Here is a 21,937-nt window from a genome sequence, read left to right as displayed (position 1 = left end):
GCCGCTTTGCATACCGCGGCGGGACGGCTCTAACGGCTTTGCTTTGAGGCCCCACAACGCAGCGAGAAAGGAGCCCAGCGCTGCTGCCCCGGGGCCCCCTGTGCTGTCCCTCTCCCGCTCCATCGGCAACACTCCCTGTACATCAACAGAGGTAGAGGGTGGGCTGCTTTATCTCCCCCGAAGCAAGAGCATGGTAAATGGGATCTATGTTTTCCCCAATTAACGGCTTTTAAGGTGCCTGCTTCTCACCCTTGCTGCTGGCATGCAGTTACAGAAGTACGTGGCTGTTGGCTGGGGCTGGCTGATGCTACTGGTCCCTTTCCTGGGCTCGGCAAGAAACACCCACGTTGATCCCCTTTGTGTCCCTTTTCTAGAGGAGCTGCGGCAACGTGGCTTGCATGAGTGGCTGGCATCGCTGTCTTTCGATAACCCTGATTGTCCTGACCTGCAGCTGACCATGGGTGCAGTAATTGTGGAAGAAATTAGGGTGGCTGTAGAAGCAGCCACAGGATTCAGGTGTTCAGCTGGGATTTCGCACAACAAGGTACGTGTGTAACACATCAGCCTGATTTCTTCTGAGTAGCAGAGTCAGAACGTGCTGTAGACACTCTCCTATGCACTCTTCCAAGTGTCCCATAGAAGATGAGCTGTGTGGGGAATGCAGCCGTGTGTGAGCACACCTTCAGGGAAATTATAGGATGTCTGGGAAGGGGAGGAGTTTTTTTCCCAGAGATGTGGCCTATGCAGTCAGCACTCAATTAATTTACTGCCTGGATTCCTGGGGTACCCTAATGAGTTAGTTCACTAGGAAGAAAAGGGTTTTAAGTCCCCCAGGAGAGTTTTCTTCAGGAAAAAGCACGAGCTTAAAAAGCAGGAACCCTCCACCTTGAGTTTTAGGCAACAGTGGCGGTAGCCAGGGAATGGTTTTTGCTGACACAAATTCCCAGCGACTTGGAGGAAGAAGAATACCCGTTTGGGGCACTGAGGTGAGTCGGGTTGCTTTTCCTCTTTCTGGTCAATCAGTCTTTACCCCTGCTGGCCGCGCTTTGGGTGATGCTCAGCCAGCTGCTGAGAGCAGCCGCAGGAGCACTTGGTGCATGACAGCAGCTGCAGAAACAAACGGACTTTGATGCTGCAGCTATAGAGGGTTTCCTGCTGGGTGAAATGCAGGGTGTTTCATTTGTTTCATTCTTTGCAGAAAAGGTTTGTACCTACAGAGGTGAGCTGGCTTTGGAAGCACTGTAGCGTGTTCTGCACAGCCACATGTAGGCTCTGGTAATCTCTGCATTGTGCTTGCTGGTATAGATATACAGTTCTTCAGTGATAGCACAGTACATCATAATTTCCTTACTCCCTTTTAAGAAGAAAAAAAAAAAGAATGCTGGCATAGAAAATGGAAGCTGTGAGAAGCTGCTAAGGATAGCAGGGATGTTCTCTTTTATTCTTGATTAAAGAGAGCAAAAAGCAAATTGAACTTCCCTTCCACTGGAAATTTCTACACTGGTGATCTTCCTCAGCTAGCTCATTTCTGCCTCACAGTCTGCTCTAGTTTCAAGGTGAGCCGGTGCAGAACTAGCTCCAGCACCTGTGTACAGCTGGTAATAGTTCCAGTTGTTTCTGCAGCAGTCTAAGATGAAATTTATCTTCCTTAAGTTCCAAAGCATCCATTTAGTCTTTATCCTTTTCTTTTTTTAGTCAGAGCGTGCATTTCTAAAGTCATAACTGTACAGATAAGCCCCTTTTGCAAAGAATGAAACGAGTGCTAGGTGCTCTCAGTAAACCACCCTGCATTTCACCCAGCAGGAAACCCTCTATAGCTGCAGCATCAAAGTCCGTTTGTTCTGCAGCTGCCTGTCATGCACCAAGTGCTCCTGCGGCTGCTCTCAGCAGCTGGCTGAGCATCACCCAAAGCGCGGCCAGCAGGGGTAAAGACTGATTGACCAGAAAGAGGAAAAGCAACCCGACTCACCTCAGTGCCCCAAACGGGTATTCTTCTTCCTCCAAGTCGCTGGGAATTTGTGTCAGCAAAAACCATTCCCTGGCTACCGCCACTGTTGCCTAAAACTCAAGGTGGAGGTTTCCTGCTTTTTAAGCTCGTGTTTTTTCCTGAAGAAAACTCTCCTGAGGGACTTTTCTTCCTAGTGAGCTAACTTGTTAGAGTACACCAGGAACCCAGTTGATAAATGAGACCAAATAATTGAATGAGCTATTTGGAAGCACCTGGAGGATAACAGCATGGTTTTATCAAGAACCACTCATGCCAAACTCATTTGTGTGCCCTCTTTGACAGTGTAAGTGGCCTAATGTACAGGGGAAACTGCAGATGCGAAGTGTTGACCTTAAGGTTTGTAACGCACCTCACCCTGAGTTGCATAAGCTGACAATGACACCTTAGCAAAACACATGACTGAGGTTATCTGAAGGGCATGCATCTAGCTGAAGAAAACCTTACTGTTTTCCATAATGATTTTGTTCAGTGAGTTGCACTCAAATTGGCATGTTTAGAGTGGGATCCTGGGGGGATTCTCTGTCTGATGTCAACTAAAAGCCAGTGTTTTCACTGAAGCCTATAGAGGCTTCAGCTTCAGCTGTAGGAATTCAGGTGATGCTAAGCACAGATGGGGCTCAGGGCCTGGGCTGTGAGAGTTCTGGGAGGTGAAATTAGAACTGAAATTCTGGGCTTGGAAAAGCCCAGAAACAGTCTGAAATCACCAAGCAGTGCTTCTTATGCTCTTCACTGACTGTTTTTGTGGTTTATAGGAAAAAAGCAACCAGCAGGCTTTTGGCTAAGTCGCAGTAAGTCAGGAAGTAGCCTGGAGTTATCGTGGCCAAGCATCAGGATGAGTCAGTAATATGAGTGCTCTTGTAGAAATGGCAAATCCTGTTTCAGCATATGCAGATTAGAGAAGGTGTCAGAAAAAGTAAATTATTTCTCCCCATGAAGTCTCAGTGATTGGTTCAGCTTGTAGCACTTCACTTTATGAACAGTGTGGGTACGCTTGGAAGAGTCTCCAGTGAAACAAGAGTAACAATAATTGGACATCTGGAAAATGACTGGATATGAAAAGTTGAAGGAAAGGGATCTACTTTGTCTAGAAAAGAGTGAGAACGTATGTAAGCCTATAAAACAGGTTGTTAATAAAGGTCATAGCTCCATAGGCAGGAAAGAAATTTTGCTTAGTTATAGGATGTGTGGTAAAGCAGTGAAAGAGGAAATTATTAGACTTGTTCAAAAAAACCCCAAACACCCAGCTAAACGTATTTCAAGCTGGTCTGTGTATTCTTGATTCTGTGGTAGATTAGAGTGGGAGGGGAAGCTGTATAGCAGATAGGCTAGAGAACATCCCTTCCAGGCTAGCAATTCTGTATTTTGCAGATTTCCTTTTGCAGCATTATGCTGCTGTTGACCTCGCAGAGAGAAGATTAAAATAGTGACATTGAGAAAAAGCAAGACAAACACAGAAGATGGAGCAAGACATAGTGAGAGAAATAGCCTGGGGAGGATTATGTGGATGCTCTGGAAGCTCTAGCATGCTTGCCTGATGGAAAACTAAGTCAACCAGAATAGGTGATAGATCCAGATCCCCTAAGCTGCCTGAAGCAGGAGTCCAGCCCTTTGCAGAGCTAGAAGTCAGCAGCAGTGCTTTCAGAGTATCCAGCCAGTGTGTGCCAAGTCCGAAGGTGGGTACTACCTGGGAGCAAGCAACGATGCAACCTGCATGTCCTTCCTAGTAGCTATTCCAAATGCAGCTCTTAGAGGTGATACAGCACGAGCCGTTAGGTAGAGTCACAGTAAAGTCAGTGCAAAGTTTGTAATAACAGGGTTTCCACACTCTTCTGTGTTGCAGACACTGGCAAAACTGGCCTGTGGGTTAAACAAGCCCAACCGCCAGACGCTAGTATCTTCACGATTTGTCCCACAGCTCTTCAGCCAACTTCCTGTCAGCAATATGTAAGTACTGGGGAGCTGCCTGCTTTTGTGCAGCTTGGGGCTCAGGCTGAGCTGCTCTGTGGCAAGAGCATGTATTTGAAATGCTGGTGCTGTGCTTCCACAATCCAGGCTTTTATCAGGAAGAGAGCCCTGTTTGTCTTTATTCTTGTGGTACTTGCTCCTGTTGGTTTGTTATTGTTGCTTGCGTGAGCAGAACTAAAGTGACTTGGGGGTAGGAAACTGTTCCTGGCCACCTTGACAGAGAGCAATTTGATACTAATTGATAGCAGCCAGCAAAGGCTTTTAACTCCACAGTAACTGCTTGTCAATGCTTGTAAGAAATGGAGAGGAAATCCTGCCAGTAATCCCTCACAGCTGCAAGTGACAGTTCAGGAGGAGCATGCCTGGGAGCCGCAGCCCTGCTGGTGAAGGGACCACACTCGAAGAGCCCACTAGCATTCTGTGGGCAGCGTTCCCTGGGTAGAGCTGTGCTCAAGATGACTGCTGGGGTGCATAGGTGTAAGCCAGGAGCAACCGTGGGCAAGGAGGCCATAGCTGTGCCCCGGTGTGAGTGATAGAGCTGTGCTCCCAGAGAGCAGATGTGGTTTGGTTTTGAGCATCCACACTGTGTGCAAGTACTTTTCCTTGTATAGGGAAAAGTTAACCAGCACCGCTGCTCCAGAGGAATGGATCCCTGGTTCTGCTCTCCAGACCTGCACTGCTGCTGTCTGCCTTCAGTGTCGCACTAGGGATGGAGAGGGGGGTGTGTGGGAAAGGGTCCTGTCTGTGTAGGAGGAAGCAGGGAGCATGTGAGGCATTCTTCAGAGTATGGTTTGGGATCACGTTTTGAAGATGGAGCTGAGGGAGAAGCACTGAAACTGGGTGAGCCAAGGAGCAGTTCCCACTTCAACTCCTATGCATCCTTCTACTACAAGCGGAAGAGCTGTTATGTACCAAGTGTTCCTTTTTGTCCTGCTAGTTCCTGACTGCTTCTAGCTGTCCTGATCTAGGGACACCTGCTGCAAGAAGACTTGGCATAGTCTCCACATGATGCTTCACTTGTGTTTTCTCTTTCTCTTTCTTTCTCTGCTGTAGCCGTAACCTGGGAGGCAAGCTTGGCACTGCTATCACAGACATCCTGGGAGTAGAGTACATTGGGCAGCTGACACAGTTCAGTGAGACAGAGCTCCAGTCTCACTTTGGAGACAAAACTGGGTAATGATAAACCACTCACCACAACTTGGCTCTTGGCAGGAACTGAGACTTCCTTTCGGACACAGGTTGTTCTGCTGTGATTAGGAAGGTTGGAAGGTAAAACTTCAGTGACGTCCTTGAGAAGCATTGGTCTGGCAGGCCCACAGACAGGTTTCCAGTCTCGCCTGCTCCCAGGCACCCTCCCCAGGATAATGTTTTGCCTGTCAGCCAGCTCCTCTGCCTTCCTTTACAGTGTCTAAGGACGGGACCAAGCTATGGAAGGGCTCCCTGCAGGCTGGGAAGCAGGCAGGCTTGACAGTGTCATTACAGAGGAAATTACAAGGCTGGACTGGAGCCTGAAACACCACTTCTGGGCCCAGAGCAGTGGTTGCGGTGCCCTGCAGACTGGTGAATTGTTGCCACTTCATGACAAGAGGTGGAGGAGTTGTGCTGACAGGCAGTTGTGGCCTGAAGGAAGCCTGCCTGTTCAGCTGCGGCTGCAACTGCAGAGCTGGGGATGAGAGGCAGTCACAGCTTGCACAGAGCTGAAAGCATGGCTCAGCAGAAGGCTGACTTGCTGCCCGGTGATGCCTGCCTGTCTGTGGCTGCCTTCACCTCATGTTTCCTCTGGCTTTCAGGTCCTGGCTTTATGACTTGTGCAGAGGAATTGAAGAGGAACCTGTCAAAAACCGGTACCTGCCCCAGTCCATTGGCTGCAGCAAGAACTTCCCTGGGAGGACAGCCCTGGCCACGCAGAAGGAGGTAGGAGAAACCTATATCTAGCACAAGGCTTGGCCTTTGCACTGGAGAAGATGAGAACACTAAAAGCTGATACTAGCTTGCAAAACTGCTGCTTTTCTGTGTCATGGTGCCTTGGAACTCAGCCTAGGGGCTCAGTGGGAGGAGGTGGTTTGGGCCCCAAAATTAGGGAAATCCCTGTTTGACAGAAATGCACTGACAAACTCCTGCACAAAGAGGTCCAACCTTGTTGTAATTTCCACGAGCAAAACTGTGGGCCTGTGCTGTTCAAAAGGTATTCATGGTGCCAAGCTTCAAGGGCTTGGTTGCTAGAAAGAAGGTAACTAGCCCAAAGAAAGAGGGAGGATGCATCTTACCTGTTAGCTGGGGAAAGGTTCCCACACAGCTGTAGAGAGATGCAAAGAGAGACCCAGGGCAGCTGGATCCAGGGGACCCAGATTACTTGGCAAAGTCTAGTAGTAATGCTGCAGGACTTGTATGGTATCTACAATGCCTTGCCTCCAGCGCTGAATCCTCACCTGGGCCAATTTCTCCAGGAGTACTCCAGATATGGGACCTCGTGATAGTCTGTGTCCATTCCAGTCTGATTCCCCTTCAGCATTCCGTGGTGTGCAGAGCATTGCTCTGGCCTGGTGGCAGTGCTGTGAGCAGAGGCCCAACCTGTCTGTTACCACTGTTTTGTCCAGGTGCAACACTGGCTCCTGCAGCTGGCCTTGGAGCTGGAATCCAGACTGATCAAGGACAGGAGCCAGGTAAGGAGAGGAGGCACAGGGACAGCATTCTCCCTGCTGGCCTTCAGGAAGCCACGCAGCGCATTTGCACCGTGAGCTGTTTGCAGGAGGCTGAGGGTGGTGTGTGGTGGGAGAGGAAATCTGCTTGCCCTCAGATGTGTGCCTGTGTGCTGAGGTGCCCCAAGCAAAGAGGTGTGCAGGAGCCTGGCTAGGAAGGATGGTTTTGCCCCAGAACACTGCAGGGCTAAGGACGGTCCTTGTACTGTGCTTTAGGATCCAGGGACCTGAAAGCCACTGCACCTTCATCCTGCCGCACTGCTGCTCCCTTGCAAGCCCTTTGCTGATGCAGCTCTGCCTGTGCTGTGGGCTGTGAGACAAAGCGATACGCTCAAATCCAGATGGTAGACTGCAGGCCAGGGTGAGATTAATGTGCTAGCTTCATCGCTGCAGGGGTCCAAGAAAAGGTGCGCAGCTGCCTTTTGAAGGAAAGCAAGGCCTAACTGCTTCCCATCCTGTGTGGCACAGCTGTACAAGCACTTGCTGTCCTGTATCTCATCCCTTGGAGATCAGGCCAGGCAGGACAAGCTGCCATCTGTCACACAGCATCATCGGGAGGTTGTAGCTGATAGTACAGAGTTCTGGGCAGCGAGACGGTCTCCTCGGCCTTTCCTGCTCTTTCCTGCAGGTGTCGCTTGAAACACAGATACCTCTTCTCTCTGCAGAACCACCGAGTGGCCAAGCAGCTGATGGTGGTCATCCGCATGCAGGGAGACACCCGGGTGTCACGCTTTTGTGCTCTGTCCCGCTATGATGCCCAGAAGATGTGCAACGATGCTTTTGCCCTCATCCAAAACTGCAACATGGCTGGGGCTCACCAGGCGGCCTGGTGAGTGTGGGAGGAAGTGGTTCACGTCCCTGTCAGGGGTCGTTCTGCTGCGGGAGGTGGAGGATGAGCCAGGGACCTGACAGAAAGGAATGAGAGTGTTATGCCGACTGACAGGAAAAGTGATCCCCAGCACACGCACAGCAGAGCACAGTGACCTTCACTTGTTAGCGGTAGGACAGCTGTTGAGAGCCTGGCCTCTTCCTAGCCCCACATCTGGCGAGACACTTCTGACTTCTGTACTTGGAGCTGATGATTGCTACTGGCAGGGGTTGTCCAGCTGGAGCGAGGCAGTCCTTGCCCTGCTGGGCTGGAAAAGCTAACTAGGCCTTGCTCTCCTCCCCTAAGGACAAAGGTGCTTTTTGGGAAGAGGCCATTGGGGCAGGAAGGAAAACTAAGGTGCACAGCTCCCATATTCAACATTACTTCCTTCCTTCCTCCGGCTCTGCAGTGAAGGCCGAGGCATAGTGAAGGCAAGAAGGTCCTGTCCGTTAGGCTCCAACAAGACTGCTGCTCCCTTAAGGCCCTCTCACCTTGCCTGGGAGTCTCACAGCAGCTCTGGCCTGTGGTGGACTGAAAGTCCAGGCCGGCTGCCCCTGCCTCCAGTGCCCTTTCCTTTGGGAAATGCTGTTCTGGGAAGAGGCTTTCTGCTCTGCGCAATGCAGCCTGCTATGTCTGTGAGACTGTTCTGGAGGTAGCAATACTAACATTTTGTCAGAAGAAACATCTCTTCCACCCCTTGCCAGATACCTGGACTGCAGTTCCCCTGTCCCCTGCCTGTGAACATTTTATGTTGCTTAAAAGTCTTACCTCAAAAGACTTCTTGCTTCCCAGGCTGGTGTCTGAGCTGATGTTGGTCTGTCCTTTGCAGGTCTCCACCACTCATATCGGTGCTTCTCTCGGCAAGCAAGTTCTCAGAGCCTGCCACACTCCTCTCTGCAGGCATTGCCAGTTTCCTGACAAGTGATACCCAGCCTGATGGCACTGCCACCACCAGCCAAAACACCACATCTTCTAGGAGGCCCAGGGTCAAGTTCTTTAGGAGCCCAAGCAAAGAGCTTAGGCAGAAGCCAGCTAATGCTATTGAGTCATTCTTCCAAAAGGCGGCAGAAAGGCAGCAGTCACAGACAGCGGCAGCAACCAGCCTGCCCACTGCTACCTCTGCAGAGTCACCTGTGCCCAGCTCTCCAGAGCACCAAGAGAGAGATGGCGTTGGACTTGCCTCTGTGCAGTGTGACCTGGAGTCCCCTGTGAAGCAGAGTCCCAGAGATGGGAGCCCTACTTCTCCTTACAAGCGGCTTCCCTGTGAGAAGTCACTGTCTGATGCTACACAAACACCCTCGACTCCACCGAGCTCCAGGACCCTTCTGAAATTAGAGCCAGCTATGGAAGGAAATGAGCAGAATTTGCCACCCTCTCCTGAGCTCATCCTGCTCCCTCCTGCCTCGCCAGGGGACCAGCAGCGCTGTGAGAAGTGCGGCCAGCTCGTGCTGGTGTGGGAGTTCCCAGAGCACATGGACTACCACTTTGCCCTGGAGCTGCAAAGCTCCTTCCTGGAGCCCGGTGCTCCCACAGCTCCAGCAGCAGCTCCCAGCCCAAAGGCTGCAGCTTCCAGGTCTCCTGCCAAGGCAAAGAACAAGCTCAAGACTCCAGCAGGATCTAGTGCAAAACGACCCAGAGAAGGTGTGACAAGAACTTTAGATTTTTTCTTTAAGCGCTTACCTCCTTAACTCCCAGCCATGCTGGGAGTTTTTAGATAATCAGTGTTTTTAAAGAATCAGTGTTTTTTAAATACAGTTAAAAGTTTTTATACCGCCTGTCAGGTTTTAATGCAGAAAAGTCTAATAAATTATCTCTACTCCAAGCCTAAGAGGAACTGGAACTCGGGAATTGTGTATGATGCTGGACATACCCAGTTTAGCTGGTGGCAGCTTGGTGCTACCGGAAGCTGTATGGTACTCTGACCTACACCTCCTGCCATGGGTATTTCCATAGCATCACTGCTCAGTAATTCTGTTCCTACAGCTTCCTGTTCCTACTGTAAAAGCAGGCACTGTAAGCACAGTGGCTTATCCCAGGGAATCTCCAGCTAAGCCTAGGCCTGAACCCCTATCCAGTCACTTAGCATGAAGCTTTCACCTCATGGTGGTTCTCTGGCTGCAGTTGCAGGCCTTGCCCTTACTGTGTAACTTACATATGGTAGCTTAGCCTTGTGGTTCCTTCTCCCCGCTCCACCTGGAAGACACTGATTTTTATCCCCCCCGCAATCAGGATTTTTGTTATAGACTGTTTGGCAGTTCCCTCTGTGTAGCAGTCCATCGCGTGATGCTTATCACCAGCTCTGGAGCATGCAAGGAACACTGCTTCTGTCAAATAAGATTTGAGGAAGCTGGAGCTGCACAGGCATACTTTTTGTTGGGCTTTTTGAAATCTCAGCACCAGTTCCTTGTAATTGCTATCAATACATAAACAGTCTACTGCTAGAGTCCTCAAGGAAGGGATGGGAAACATGCTAGAGTCACCAGTGCCCCTCAAATTACAACAGCCAACAAAGCAGGATATCATGGAGGGGACAAGCAGGCACCGAGAGAGGGCGAGACCAGCTCCAGGGCAAGAGATGTGCTTGCCCTCAACTACCCAGCAGGGCTCAGCTCTGTGCTACACTGCTAGCTGCCTGGAGCCCACTGGCGTCTTCCAGAAGTGCTGCTGCCAATAATTTGAACTCAGTTCTTGAGGCAGGAGGAAGGAACGTGCCACATCAAGGCAGCACTGGGTGGGGTTTGGAAACACTTTGCAAGAGAGTTTCATCAGCTGAAGGCTTCCCCTCCCTGAGCAGGGGGAGAGAGCCTTTCAGGCAGCCAATAATAATGCAAAGTACAGCTGTATTTGCATGTGCTATTTCCCCTTCATTTCTGAACTGCACTATCCTACTTGCAGCCGTTGAGCTGCTCTCCTTCCTGCAGACAGCCTGTGCTGGGAAGCTGCTACGTTGCTGTCAGTAGGGGTCTAATACTTCACAACACAGTTGTGAGATTTCAGGAAGCACAAGAAGCTCATTCTGGTGCGTGCAGCTCTGCTGGTAATCAGCAGAGGAAGGAATTACGGAGTCACTCCCATTAATGACAGTCCTCACATTGCAAAGTGACAAGTTTCCCAAAGTCCTCATGTAAAGAGAAGTAGCAACCAGTCTGACAGGGTTGCCTTATGCTCCTGTGACAGCAGCACGTCTCATTTCCTAAGTGGCAGGACTGGACTCAGCAGAGGCCACTACCTGACACAAAAGTTGAGAACAGGTAAATCCCTTCAGTGACACAAGTCACCTCCACAGGGAAGCTTTTCCGCCTCTGCTTGTCCCAAGGGAACAACCTGTTCGCAGGGAGAGAAGGCAGTCACAAACCCCTTGATAAGGTTGAAGCTATTTTTAAAAACAAAGCACCGGTTAGATGTGTGCCCTAGAAAGCATCCTTTTAATTAGGCTCTGGGGGAATCTGTGGCTGCGAGGAAGCACCCGCCACAGCCCGTTCCACCCACAACAGCCCAAAGTGCTGTGCTCAGGGTGACGTGGCTGCCTGTCACCCGAGGCTGCAGACCCAGGCTTGCTCAGATAAGCCAGGAGGGCACGGCTGTAAACAGCAGCGCGCGTGCATTCCTTCCACACCACAGGACAGTATTTATAGGGCTGAATCCAGGAAGCTTAGGAAGGGGTGTAGGGCAGCCATCTCCAACCGTGACCCAGCTCCAAGGGCAGCAGGGCAAGAGCCCAGCTCCACCCTCGCTCATTGTACAACTCAGCCAGCAAGCTCAATAAAACATCTTTATTCTGTACATTTATATATAGATGCTTGGGAAACAGGGACAATCCCAGCATTAGAAAAATTCAAGACAACGAAACAGCAATTATGAAGAGCATGGCACCAAGAACAGTCATGCCACAGATGGCAGGGACGAGGTGAGACCAACCATCAGCTATTTCAGAGAAGGTCACAGCACCCTATGCCCGCTTTGGGGCAGAAAACACCAGGGCTGCTACCAACAGCCAGAGTCCCCCCACCCCCCAGGCAGCTTGCTTTGTGACCCACTAGCACCAAAGGGAAGAGCCTGCTGGCAGCTGGGTCTGTCCTTCTTGCAGGCATGGGTGAAAGACCATGTCACTGTAACACCCAAGACCACTGCCAGGATGGGAAGAAAGAGGGATCCTGCTTGAGCAGCGACCCTGAGCCAGCAGCTGCTGCCTCACTGCTGGGCTGATGGGGAAGAAGCAGGTTTTCAGCTGGGTCAGTGCTCCCCCCACGGGACAGGTCACTCCTGTCACTACTGAGCTGCCTCTGAATCCCTTCATTGATACCACCATTTCACCGGCTTCCCCATGCCTCAGCATGCTCTTCGCAGGGTGCAGCCGCCACCTCCCCACCTCCTACAGCCCAGCCCAGCAGAGTGTGCTGCTTTGCGACGTCCACAGATCAGCACGGGCCACTCAGCCCCGCAGGCACTGCCTGTGCCAGCAGCCCAGAAGCAGAACTTGCTCTCAGTGTGGTAAAAGGGCTGTCTGGGTGTCCAAGTGCTATCACAGGCCCTCGCCCTTCTCTTCTGTCAGGGCTGGCAGGCCACCATGCCATGCGACAGGGCTGGCTGAAGGCCTGTTGCTCACAGCAGACACATTTGGTCTAACAGTCAACAATAAAACCAAAAGCCTATGTACAGCTATACAGCCCCTGCTGCACCTCCCAGGCTACACAGGGGAGCTGTACGACAGTGAGCGGGAGACAAACGTGCTCCACTCTTTGTGCACAGAGTCCTTGCTGGCAACATCAGCTTTCCTCTGACAACAAACCCCAGTGGCAAGGGAAAGAAAAGAATTCTTCCTCCAGAAGAAACAGAAATAAAATCACGCCACTGTCAAATCACATCTAAACAATAGAAGTCACCTGGTTTTGTGTTAGTAACGCAGCCTGTTCTCACACATTAAAGGCAAGCGTGTGAGGAGCAAGCTGGGCTGGGACCTGGAACAGCCACACCAGGGAGCCCACTGCAAACCGCTGCTGCCAACGTGCAGATGGCACCGTCAGCCGAACATCCATAGAAACAACCTGCACATGCCAACACAGGCCCAGGCCCAGGCCCCGCTCTGCTCCACAGAAGGGCCTCCTGCCCAGCTGCTGCAAGGAACAGATGCAAGTGCAAACTCTGCCTTCAAGACATCGCATCGGGAGGCTGTGCCACTCGGACCAGCCACAGCTTCCCAGGAGTCAGAAAGCAGGATGCTGAAGGAGTGTGTACATGTGAATGGGGAACAGGACATTTGTCCAACAGTGAGACACTCAGATTGGAGTAATGCAAAACCAACACACAAATGGACACACAGCAGATTAAAGCCAACCAAGATTAAAACGGTTAAAAAGTGTCCCGAATGCATTCTGAGAGGTTCAACCAAGCCGCCACTGTGGGTAGCGGGGTCTCTTCCATCCCCCGCCCAGAAGGATGTGCTGCAGGATGACTCAAGAGAAGATTGTTATCAACCCAGTGCTCAGAAAGCAGAAATGGGACCAGATCTTGTGTCAGAGCTGGGAAAACATCCCTTCACTGCTAGTCTTCAAGGGTTCTGCTCCTCCCAACCAGTAATTTTCAAACAGTAAACAAAGCCAGAACTTGCCTGCCCAGGTCTGCAGGTGCCTCTGATCTGTTCTGAAGGAGGGCAGGGTAACGAAAGCTGCAGGCGATGTGGAGAACATGCTTAACTTGCCCCATGTACGGCACTGAATGCGAGAAACTCTCCCAGGCTCCATCTCACAGTGCGGAGGAGGGACACCCACGCTAGAACGGGACAGCAGCAGCTCCAGGCATCACTCAGAGAGCCACGGGAGCTTCCATCCTTCTCCCTGGGTGTTGGTGAGTGGAGATCTCTCTGACCTAGTGGTAGTCAGAAGCTCAGCTGTCCAGGCCCCAGGGACTCCTCCAGGCCGTTTTCTTTGGTGGTGATGGCTTGGAGGTCAGTGACATGCCCAATGCCTTTGGTGACTCCTTCACGGAAAAGCAGCTTGGCTCCGATCTTCAAGTATTCAGGATGCTTGATGAACCTGAAATGGACGACTGCCTTCTCTCCTGTCCGCAGCTTGTCCTGAAAAGAAAAAGGGGAGAGCTTAGACCTATCTACCGTACCAATGCATGCAGGAGAGGTGCATGTGGATGCTAAGAAGATGAGGCAAATGAGCAGGTTGCCTCCCTCAGACTGCATGGCTTGAGCCCTTCCCATTACTGTATGCATAAGGGGAGACAGGAAGACACAAGCTCTGGAGAATTGAGAGTTCACCTCTCTTCACAGTCTTGCTGTAGTCCATCATGCTGCTTGTTTTGCGAGCAGGGAATTCTTTAACGTGTTGGGAGGAAAAGCAACCGAATGGGCAGGATAAAGGGATGGAGTGTGCTCCTAGGAAGGGACACAGCTACAGATACCAGTAGCCCCTAGCTTTACTAGAGGGCATGGTGGAATCCCAACAAACCCCACAGGAAGGTCCATCTTCCTCCCTTTTCCTCCCATGCCTACCTTTCCATGGATCTTCTCTACGATAGCAGTCTGTCGCACATTCCCGACGTGCACCGTCACCTGAAACCCCTTCCGGAAAGTCGTGGCATGGAACAACAGCACTATCTCGGCTTCAAACACTGAGCAGATGGTGGGGTTCATTTCTGGGCTCACCATGACCATGCCCTGCACAACAACCCAAAGCTCAGACCAGTTAGGGACAGTCCCCTTGCTTCTGAATAGCCCCCAAAACCACACACACATCTGCACTCTGCGACTTGTGCTTGCATCCCATTCTCAGCCTTGTACTCATGCTACTTCGTAGCCTGGCCATTTCCTCCCCTTCCTGCAAGTTTCCTGCAAACATCTCTACTTCATTCCCACCCTACCAAGGTGGGATCTCCAGGGAAGCCTCCAGTCCTGCTCACTGGACCAGTGAGCAACCTGGCAACAGGAGGACTCACCTTACGCAGCAGGGAACGGTCGAAGGGTCCGAGGGCCAGCGTGGCTGCCTGCCCAGCCCGCAGCACACGGCAGGCAGAGCGGTTGCGTTGGATACTGCACACTTTCAGCCGGAGGAACTTCCCGTCGTCAGTGGGACCAACCACCAGGTTCTCCCCTTCTCGGCAGATCCCACTGCCCAGGACAGAATCATAGAATCGTTTAGGTTGGAAAAGACCTTTAAGATCATCAAGTCCAACCGTTAACCTAGCACTACCAAGTCCACCACTAAACTAGAAGAGCAGGACAGAGTTCATCAGCAGACAAGGAAGAAATTTCACCCTCCAAGATCAACCTGCGCAAACTCCCCAGGGCCAAGGAGGTGAGTGTCCTTGGACTCTACCTGGGACCAACTAACAGGGATTTCCTACAGTAGGAGCAAAAGCCACGCTATCACTCCTAAGAATACCAGGTACGGACAGGGGCCATTCTGTCCCCAGTGCTCTGCCACACTGCATTGTTTCCACTGGAGAGACTGCAGTTGATGCCTGTTCTGTGTTGATGCACCGGTAGCCAAACTGCTCTGATCACTCCCAACACTGAGGGACAGCTGCCTTCTCATGGGGTAGCATGCAGTTAACCTCTGCTGGGATTGAAGGACTTGCCCTCTACATTTCCTCCCCCTGCTTCAGGAAGAAAGCAACGCCTTGGGATCATGGCTAACCTCTGCCGACTCTGGGTCCCAGCATGCCTTCCTTCAGCATGCTACAGGTCACATTCCTAATCCAGCAACTTTAGAGCAGATTCTCTGCTTGCCACCACATGACCAATGGTCTGCTCATGGCACCTCCCAACACCCTGTAGGGCTTTACGCTCAGTCATCTGGCAGCAGTCAGGACTGAGCCTTGCACTGCTTCCACATCTGCAGTGGGTGACTCTAACCTTGTGGGAACTCCAGCAACCATTCACACCCACGCTTGTCTGCCTGGCCTCACTTACCTCGACAGAGTTCCTCCCACAACAGTCCCCACCTCTGGCACAGTATAAATTTCATCGACCTGCAGCAAGGCAACAAGAATAAGCTGCTCAGACAGCTGTGAAATAGCACTCCAGAATAAGGACAAGGTGCCCGCCCCTTGTGTGGAGGGAGGCGAGCTCTCTGCTGGTCATCAGACACCGTCTCAGAGCTTTCACCAGCTCCCACTACCTTCCTATTAGAGGAACCTCTGCCTTTTAAGTGGCAACCAGAGAAACAATCTTATCCCTGAGATGGTCATCCCTTGGTTAGGACAGAGTCCAGCCTAACAGGCTTTTTTCAAGAAGCGAGTCCTTTCTTTAATGTCTCCCAATAGCCCAGGAGTTCACCACATCTCCCCCCATGGTGTCCAGATCCCCCAGATGTTTGTCACATGTCACAGCAATGAGTGCAGTACCAGCACTGGAAAAAAACTACCCTTACGCACCTGAAACTCTGTGAGTTGCTGCATTAGTTCTTCCTGCTCTTTACTGTTGGTCAGTGGAGGGAGGATGTTGAGGAAGACTTTTAAAAGATCCAGGTTTTCCCCAGAAACACTGGACAGTGTGAAGATTGGGGTGATGCTGTCAGACATAAATAGACAGGAATAAGCAGAAGGCCAGAGCGCAGCTGCAGAAGGTGGCTGGGATTCTGAATCTACAGAGTCCAGCAAGAGGACAGAGACTACAGCAATAAATGGCTAGAGCAGGAGGGCACATGGGCTAGGTACAACTCTGCAGTAACCCCTGCCTCAGTGGTTGGTCGAGGCACCAATCCCCTGCCAACCCACACTTCTGTCACGGAGAAGTAACTCCAGTGCAGCCTCGGGCACCTTCTGCTCCCAGTGCCCAGAAAAAGGTCTGGGAGGGGAAGATGCCTTCTTGGAGAACGCAAAGGTAGGAAACTTGATGAGGAGCCAAGATGTTCAAGATGTGGTCGCCTCCCCTGTGGTTGCCCTTCCCCAGCTCCACACAGCAGCCCAGTCTGAATTGCCTGCTCCCAGCAGAAGAAAGGAATGGTCCTTACTTGGGAGACTGTGCAAACTGCTGTGCTGCTGTAACAGCATCGTCATCTGAGTTCACAAGCAGGGGGAGCTTGTTGCAGCCTGGCTGCTTCAGGATTCGCTCCAGCTGCTTCACTGTCCGTTCCACGGTGGCTTTCGAACACAAGTCAACTTTGCTGATGACAATGAAGAAGGGGACCTTGAGGGCCATGGCCAAGCCCAAGTGCTCTCGTGTTGTGCCTGCTGCAGGAGACAAGTGAGAGTGTAGGTGCAGTAGCAGTCATCACTGTTGCTTGTTTATGCGACAGCTATGTCTCCTGGCTCTCCCACAGGCCCGCTCTAGAGATTTGACCCTAACTGCTTAGTTCATCAGGCAATGAAAAAGCAAAATTATTCTTTTAAACAAAACCAAACAACAGTCCAGAAAAATAAAAACCACCAAGAATTTTTGTGACTGATCTGTTTGCTTCAAAAAGATGCAGTATTTTTCATTCTTGGGCTAGAGTTTGCCAGAAAACAGCCACAAAAATGTCAAGGAAAAATGTGGGAGAACTCCAGCTGCCTTTTTACAAGGCTTCAGGATTCAGCACCCCTAAGAATATGTCAAAGTTGGGTTTTTTTTTCTGACAAACACAGCCTCAAATTCCAAACAAAGCCTCTCTGTCCAGGGTACAGTTTAATGCGGTCTACAGCTGGTTAAGAGGATCCCAGCTCTGCTCCCCTCCCAGGCACTCATAGGCACTGGCTTACAAGAAATCAGTAGAGGCTTCCAGGCTAATACTTTTTTCTGACAACCGTTCCCAGCTAACAAGGACCCACTCCCCCCATTCTCAATGTCTCTTCACACGTTGCTGTCAATCCATGCAGGCAGGGCAACACTCACCAATGCCAGTGTTCGCACTAACCACCAGCATAGCAAAGTCTGGGCAGTAGCTGGTGAGGCCAAAGATGGTTGTTTTCAGATACTTGTGGTGGCCAGCCAGGTCAATGAAAGTGATCATTTTGGAAGAACTCTCACAGATCTCTTCTGCTGTTCGGGAGTCACTGTAATTTACCACCTGAGGAACATAAGGACTCGGTGAGAGAAGAAGCCCCAGCAGGCAAGTGGAGAAAACCCAGCTCTTATCTATCCACTTTGACCTCAGAATTAGTGAGGAGACATCATTCACCATGGGTGCAAGAGATGACATCTGTTGCAAATGATCAAGTAGCACTCAGGTTCAGCTAAAGGGAGGGAAGAGAGGTGGCACAGCTCTGTGTCATGTCCCACTCACAATTGTAACAGGAGGGTAGTCCTATTCTCCTCTAGCTTTTTGAGTTCAGCAGCCCACTCCCTCACCTCTCCTTTGCTGTTGAAGCCAAGGATCTCAAAGCTGATGCTTGACGTTCTTCCTGACTGGATTTCATGGAGATGCCGAAAGAGGTTGAGGCGTGCTCTGCCCCGCCCGTTGTCCAGCTCTCCTTGCGTTAGGACACCCAACAGGGTTGACTTCCCCGAGTCCACATTCCCCAGCACAGCTACTCGCAGGTCTAAGAACTACAGGAAGAAGAACAGAGAAATCATGAAACTTAACCACTGCTGTGCTGGGTGTGCATGAACACTACATGACAATGGAGATGGGCCTCAGAGAGCTTCCCTCCATGATGGACACCGTGCAGTGTAATCTTGCTCATTCCACTCTTGCTCCCAGCAAACCACTGCCCAGGAGTTGTGATACACTCTCTAGAGTTACGATGTGACACATCAGGCTTTGATGTCACAAAAAAGGCCATTTGCTGCAGCAGGACCTCTAAATCCTTCTTGTTTGCACACTGGCCTGCATCAGAACTGTTGCCGTAGAAGTGAAATAATTTCTCACCTCTGATCAAGGCAATCTCCCCTATTAGTATCTGCCTCAACCACAGTCTTGGAGATGAAAAGCTTTATGATCAAGCCTCCCTCTGGCAGGTCTTTAAAGCATCTGCTATGGGCCAATCTATGACAAAGTGCCTCTAGGGTTTGGGCTCCCATCCCAAAAGGAAGCTGCTTGTATGAAGCCTCTAAGTCTCCAGCAGGAGAGGACAGCCAAGTCGCAGGTCCCTACCTGCTGGTTGTCAGGCACCTTTCGGACAAGCACCTCTGTTATCTTCCTTGGAACGTCGCTGTCGTAATCGACCTCCCTCTCCCGCAGCACCGTAATGTCAGCCCCAACCCTGCCACAAACATGAAAGGAAGGATTGAGCCATACACTTGTACACAGCAGCTCTTGCACCTCTAGAGTCACAGCTGGCAAAGTGAATGGGATGAAATCTGGGGATAGCAGGGAAGGAGCCTCAAGCTTCCAGCCAAAAGCCCTATAACCACCTTCGTATTTCCAGAGCCTCACGATGAGGGAATTTCAATCATACAGGGGCTTTGTAGAATGGAGCCACTGGCTCCTCAGGGGACTCCTGGGGCTAAGCCTCTCTACTGGAGGCTGTTTATGCCTGCGGGTCCTGCAGATGAAAGGGAACACGTACTTCTCTGCCATACGGCGCAGTGTCTTGAGCGAGGCACGCATCTCCTCCTCTGAGAGGCCCACCAGCAGCCCGTTGTCCTCCACACCAATCTGATAGACAGCCTCACCTCGGCCTTCCTGTAGTCGCCACTTCATCTGTGTCACCAAGTGCTCAAAGCGATATTGCGAGGGATTCACTAGCTTTAGCTGTTTAACGGAGGGGGTAGTTATAGTCACAGCCTGGATGCAGAGGGAATCCCATTGCCCAAGCCAGCAACTCCCTAACCCAACACCATGAAGAAATGCCCCCAACTCTGACCCACCTCTAGAAAACACAGCCCATGTTAGTGTCTGCACAGAAGCCATAGGAGAGGTGAGAAAGGGTTTCACAAATGTGCATACATATGGTAGAACAACTTTCCTGCATCTTGCCAAAGGGATCTGTACCCTGCCTGCTGTGGGGGTAAAGGCAGCACTGTGGGACCTGTCTGTGACACAGGAGCCAAGTAAGCGCAAATGGCAAAACAGCCACAAGAAAGTGACAAATGATTATCAGGGACACCTGCAGCTCTCTCTCAAAAGGAAGAAGATTTCAGGAAAAACACAGTGGGTGTCATCTCCTGAAACAGATTCCTAAAAATGAGTACCGAGATCAAACTCTTCCAGCTCAGCATACTGGGTATTGCTAGGCACAGAGACACAGAAGATGACTGATAGTTCCTTAGTACAGCATCCACTTTTCTGTCCCTTCCTTGGACATGTTCCCCATATGCTGTCTTTGGTGAAGTTACTCACTGCAAAATAACCCTCTGGGAGGAAGACCTCCTTCTGCAACCTCAAAAGGCTCACCTTGTACTCGATGTTCCCATCTTCTGCCTGGTCAGAGAATGAAACAAGACAAAGGTTAGATGCTGTGCCAGCAGGGACTTCTATAGGCATCAGCTGCCCAGATACTCTGCAGCTCGTGCTGATGGTTTCGGACAGAGGGAAAGTGGCAGAAATATACTGTGTTAGGTCACAGCCTCTTCTGCCATTCATTCCTACACTCAACTGGAACTTACTTTAGGTTTGTTTCTGCTGTTTGCATCCCACATCATGAAAAAACAGAGGACAAAACTAGAGAGGGACACAGGGCGTAATACTGTTTTTGGGGGATGTTTTTACTGCCAGTAAAGAATAGGGCCAGTCTAACAGTCACAGAGAGAGAGTTCTAGTTTCAAAAAGGCACAGGCCAGCAGATGATTAAAAGTCTCCCCCCTCACCCATCCACGATCCACAATGCCACCCACAGCATCCCACTCCCACCCTATCCAGCAGCTTCCATCTACCCAATGTGCACAGAAACACGGGACTGGGAACAAAAGTCGCTGTCTCCTCTCCTGCACAGATACCCTCCCTCCCTCAATTAGTTTTTCATTGACTCCTTTCCATATCTTTGCGTATCTTCTCTCTGCAAGAGAGAGGACTACAGACATAAGGAAGCAAGCTACTGACTTCTCTGCAGTACAGCAAGCTGGTCACTGGCCTGGCAGTTCTGGAGAACCAGAGCTGATCGGGACTGTTCGTACACAACGTGCTCAGAAGAACTTTCCCAGGAAGGGAGGGAGCCAGATTAGGTTGTCACAGAAAGGCCCGGGTCCTCATCAAGCTCACTCCAACCACGATGGGCTCCAGCTTTCCAGAGAGAATGTATTGCCAATATTGAAGTAATTTTCCCACTGATTCGGTCTAAGGACCACTGAGAAAGGGCTGGAGCCTGCAGGAAGCCAAGTACTCTGGCAGTCTAAATGGGGCTGCCAACATTAAGCACTTCCTTTTCCTCTGGACACCAATTTGCATGTCAGGAGAGGCCATAGCCGTCTCCTTGCCTTCTAGCTCAGCTCCTAACCACAGCGGTGCTTATGGTGGCAAAAGGCCAACAGAGGGAAGTTCTGAATTGTCAGCTCAGCTCTCAGGCAGCGGAGCTATGCAGTGAGAAAAGGGTACTTGCGGAAGGTTTTCCTCTCTTACCATCTACCAGCTTTCCAGCTCTAAGAAAAACACATTCACATACTGCGCTGTCGTGTAAATAAGGGGGTGGGTCTCTTTCAAGGCAGCTGAAACTAGAAAAGCAACAAGCCTAGACTTGCTGGGCCACATACTGCACAGGGTAGCCAGGGACAGGAAGCTGTGCTGAAACCACAGGGGGCTGTTCAGCCTCCAGCTGAAAGAAACAAAAACTAAACTGCAGCTGCAGGGAACAATCCTGCCTGTGGAGAAGATCTAACAGTAGCAAAGTGCCGTTTTCCCTTCTTGCCAAGTCACAGCCCTGCCTTGTGGAGGAATTGCTCCCTCCCAGCGCAGCTCTTCTATATTTTACAGAAAGCTCACTGAGTGGGGCCAAGCAATCGACTCCAGGGCAATGTAATGCATCCTACAGTGGCAGTCCTATTAGTGCGGTGCCAACTGCCTGAACTAACCAACACACTCACTTACTACCAATGCCATTTTTTCCTGCTGCAAGAGGCAAGTGCCTCACACTCTGTCAGTACCATCTGCATCTCCATGTAAGAAAACAGTTGCCAAATTAGCTGGGAAGGGTCACTGGAACCTGCTGAGCAGTGTTTGAGTTTGGCAGCTGGAAAGGGACTTACACCCACCAGATCGGCTCTCAGGTAGAGATGCGAACAGGATGCTCGGGACTATGAGTTGAGCATATGAGTTATTTCCGAAGCTATTTAGTTCCCAGACAGCAAAACACCCACAGACGGACGCCAGGCAGGCAGATACTACTAACGGACAGGGTTTGGTGGACCACACAGGGAGCTCGCTGGCACTGGGGGCACAAGCACTGCGCGCTGCCACGTCAAACCCCGGAGGAGAGACCGGGGCAGGAGGGCACACCGCTCTCGGGGCCGGGGCTGCCGGCTGCAGAACCGCCCGCAAGTCTGCTAGCCCAACCCCGGCACGGCCCCGCACCAACACCGTCGGGACCCTCGGCCGA

At 51.1% G+C, this 21,937-nt stretch overlaps 3 protein-coding genes across 3 annotated transcripts in view; 1 reads left to right on the top strand and 2 right to left on the bottom strand.

Annotated features, from left to right (window-relative positions):
• The window catches only part of XPO5 (exportin 5), a 31,201-nt gene extending 30,937 nt beyond the window's left edge, over positions 1–264 (bottom strand). The window contains exon 1 of the mRNA XM_019473242.1: positions 250–264. Within this exon, the coding sequence (XP_019328787.1) occupies positions 250–264 (15 nt within the window). The remainder of the gene's footprint in view (positions 1–249) is intronic.
• On the top strand, positions 263–9,308 carry POLH (DNA polymerase eta). Its single transcript, XM_009283818.1, has 7 exons — positions 263–544; positions 3,849–3,952; positions 5,027–5,146; positions 5,764–5,887; positions 6,571–6,636; positions 7,338–7,501; positions 8,370–9,308. The coding sequence occupies exons 1-7, from the start codon at positions 263–265 to the stop codon at positions 9,226–9,228; spliced, it is 1,719 nt and encodes a 572-aa protein (XP_009282093.1). The 3' UTR covers positions 9,229–9,308.
• Positions 9,309–11,297: 1,989 nt separating this feature from the next.
• GTPBP2 (GTP binding protein 2) lies at positions 11,298–19,826 on the bottom strand. Its single transcript, XM_009283767.1, has 11 exons — positions 19,804–19,826; positions 18,977–19,161; positions 18,562–18,670; positions 17,817–18,014; positions 17,361–17,535; positions 16,501–16,720; positions 15,923–16,058; positions 15,459–15,517; positions 14,483–14,654; positions 14,040–14,204; positions 11,298–13,613 (listed from the first exon to the last, which is right to left on the bottom strand). The coding sequence occupies exons 2-11, from the start codon at positions 19,108–19,110 to the stop codon at positions 13,416–13,418; spliced, it is 1,566 nt and encodes a 521-aa protein (XP_009282042.1). The 5' UTR covers positions 19,111–19,161; positions 19,804–19,826; the 3' UTR covers positions 11,298–13,415.
• Positions 19,827–21,937: the final 2,111 nt, after the last annotated feature.

This window comes from Aptenodytes forsteri, unplaced genomic scaffold (genome assembly GCF_000699145.1).
Source record: "Aptenodytes forsteri isolate BGI_AS27 unplaced genomic scaffold, ASM69914v1 Scaffold309, whole genome shotgun sequence".
Taxonomy (NCBI): domain Eukaryota; kingdom Metazoa; phylum Chordata; class Aves; order Sphenisciformes; family Spheniscidae; genus Aptenodytes; species Aptenodytes forsteri.
This window is presented reverse-complemented; position numbering and strand designations above follow the sequence as displayed.

What these genes read in the sequence shown, in the direction of transcription:
- POLH (XM_009283818.1), top strand. Translation starts at nt 263, where the DNA reads ATGCAGTTACAGAAGTACGTGGCTGTTGGCTGGGGCTGGCTGATGCTA. An exon ending in CACTTTGGAGACAAAACTGG is followed by an intron (nt 5,147 to 5,763) that starts GTAATGATAAAC and finishes TCTGGCTTTCAG; the next exon opens with GTCCTGGCTTTATGACTTGT. An exon ending in TGATCAAGGACAGGAGCCAG is followed by an intron (nt 6,637 to 7,337) that starts GTAAGGAGAGGA and finishes TTCTCTCTGCAG; the next exon opens with AACCACCGAGTGGCCAAGCA.
- GTPBP2 (XM_009283767.1), bottom strand. Translation starts at nt 19,110, where the DNA reads ATGAAGTGGCGACTACAGGAAGGCCGAGGTGAGGCTGTCTATCAGATT. An exon ending in ACCGTTCCCTGCTGCGTAAG is followed by an intron (nt 14,205 to 14,482) that starts GTGAGTCCTCCT and finishes GTTGTTGTGCAG; the next exon opens with GGCATGGTCATGGTGAGCCC. An exon ending in TAGAGAAGATCCATGGAAAG is followed by an intron (nt 13,614 to 14,039) that starts GTAGGCATGGGA and finishes TTTTCTTTTCAG; the next exon opens with GACAAGCTGCGGACAGGAGA.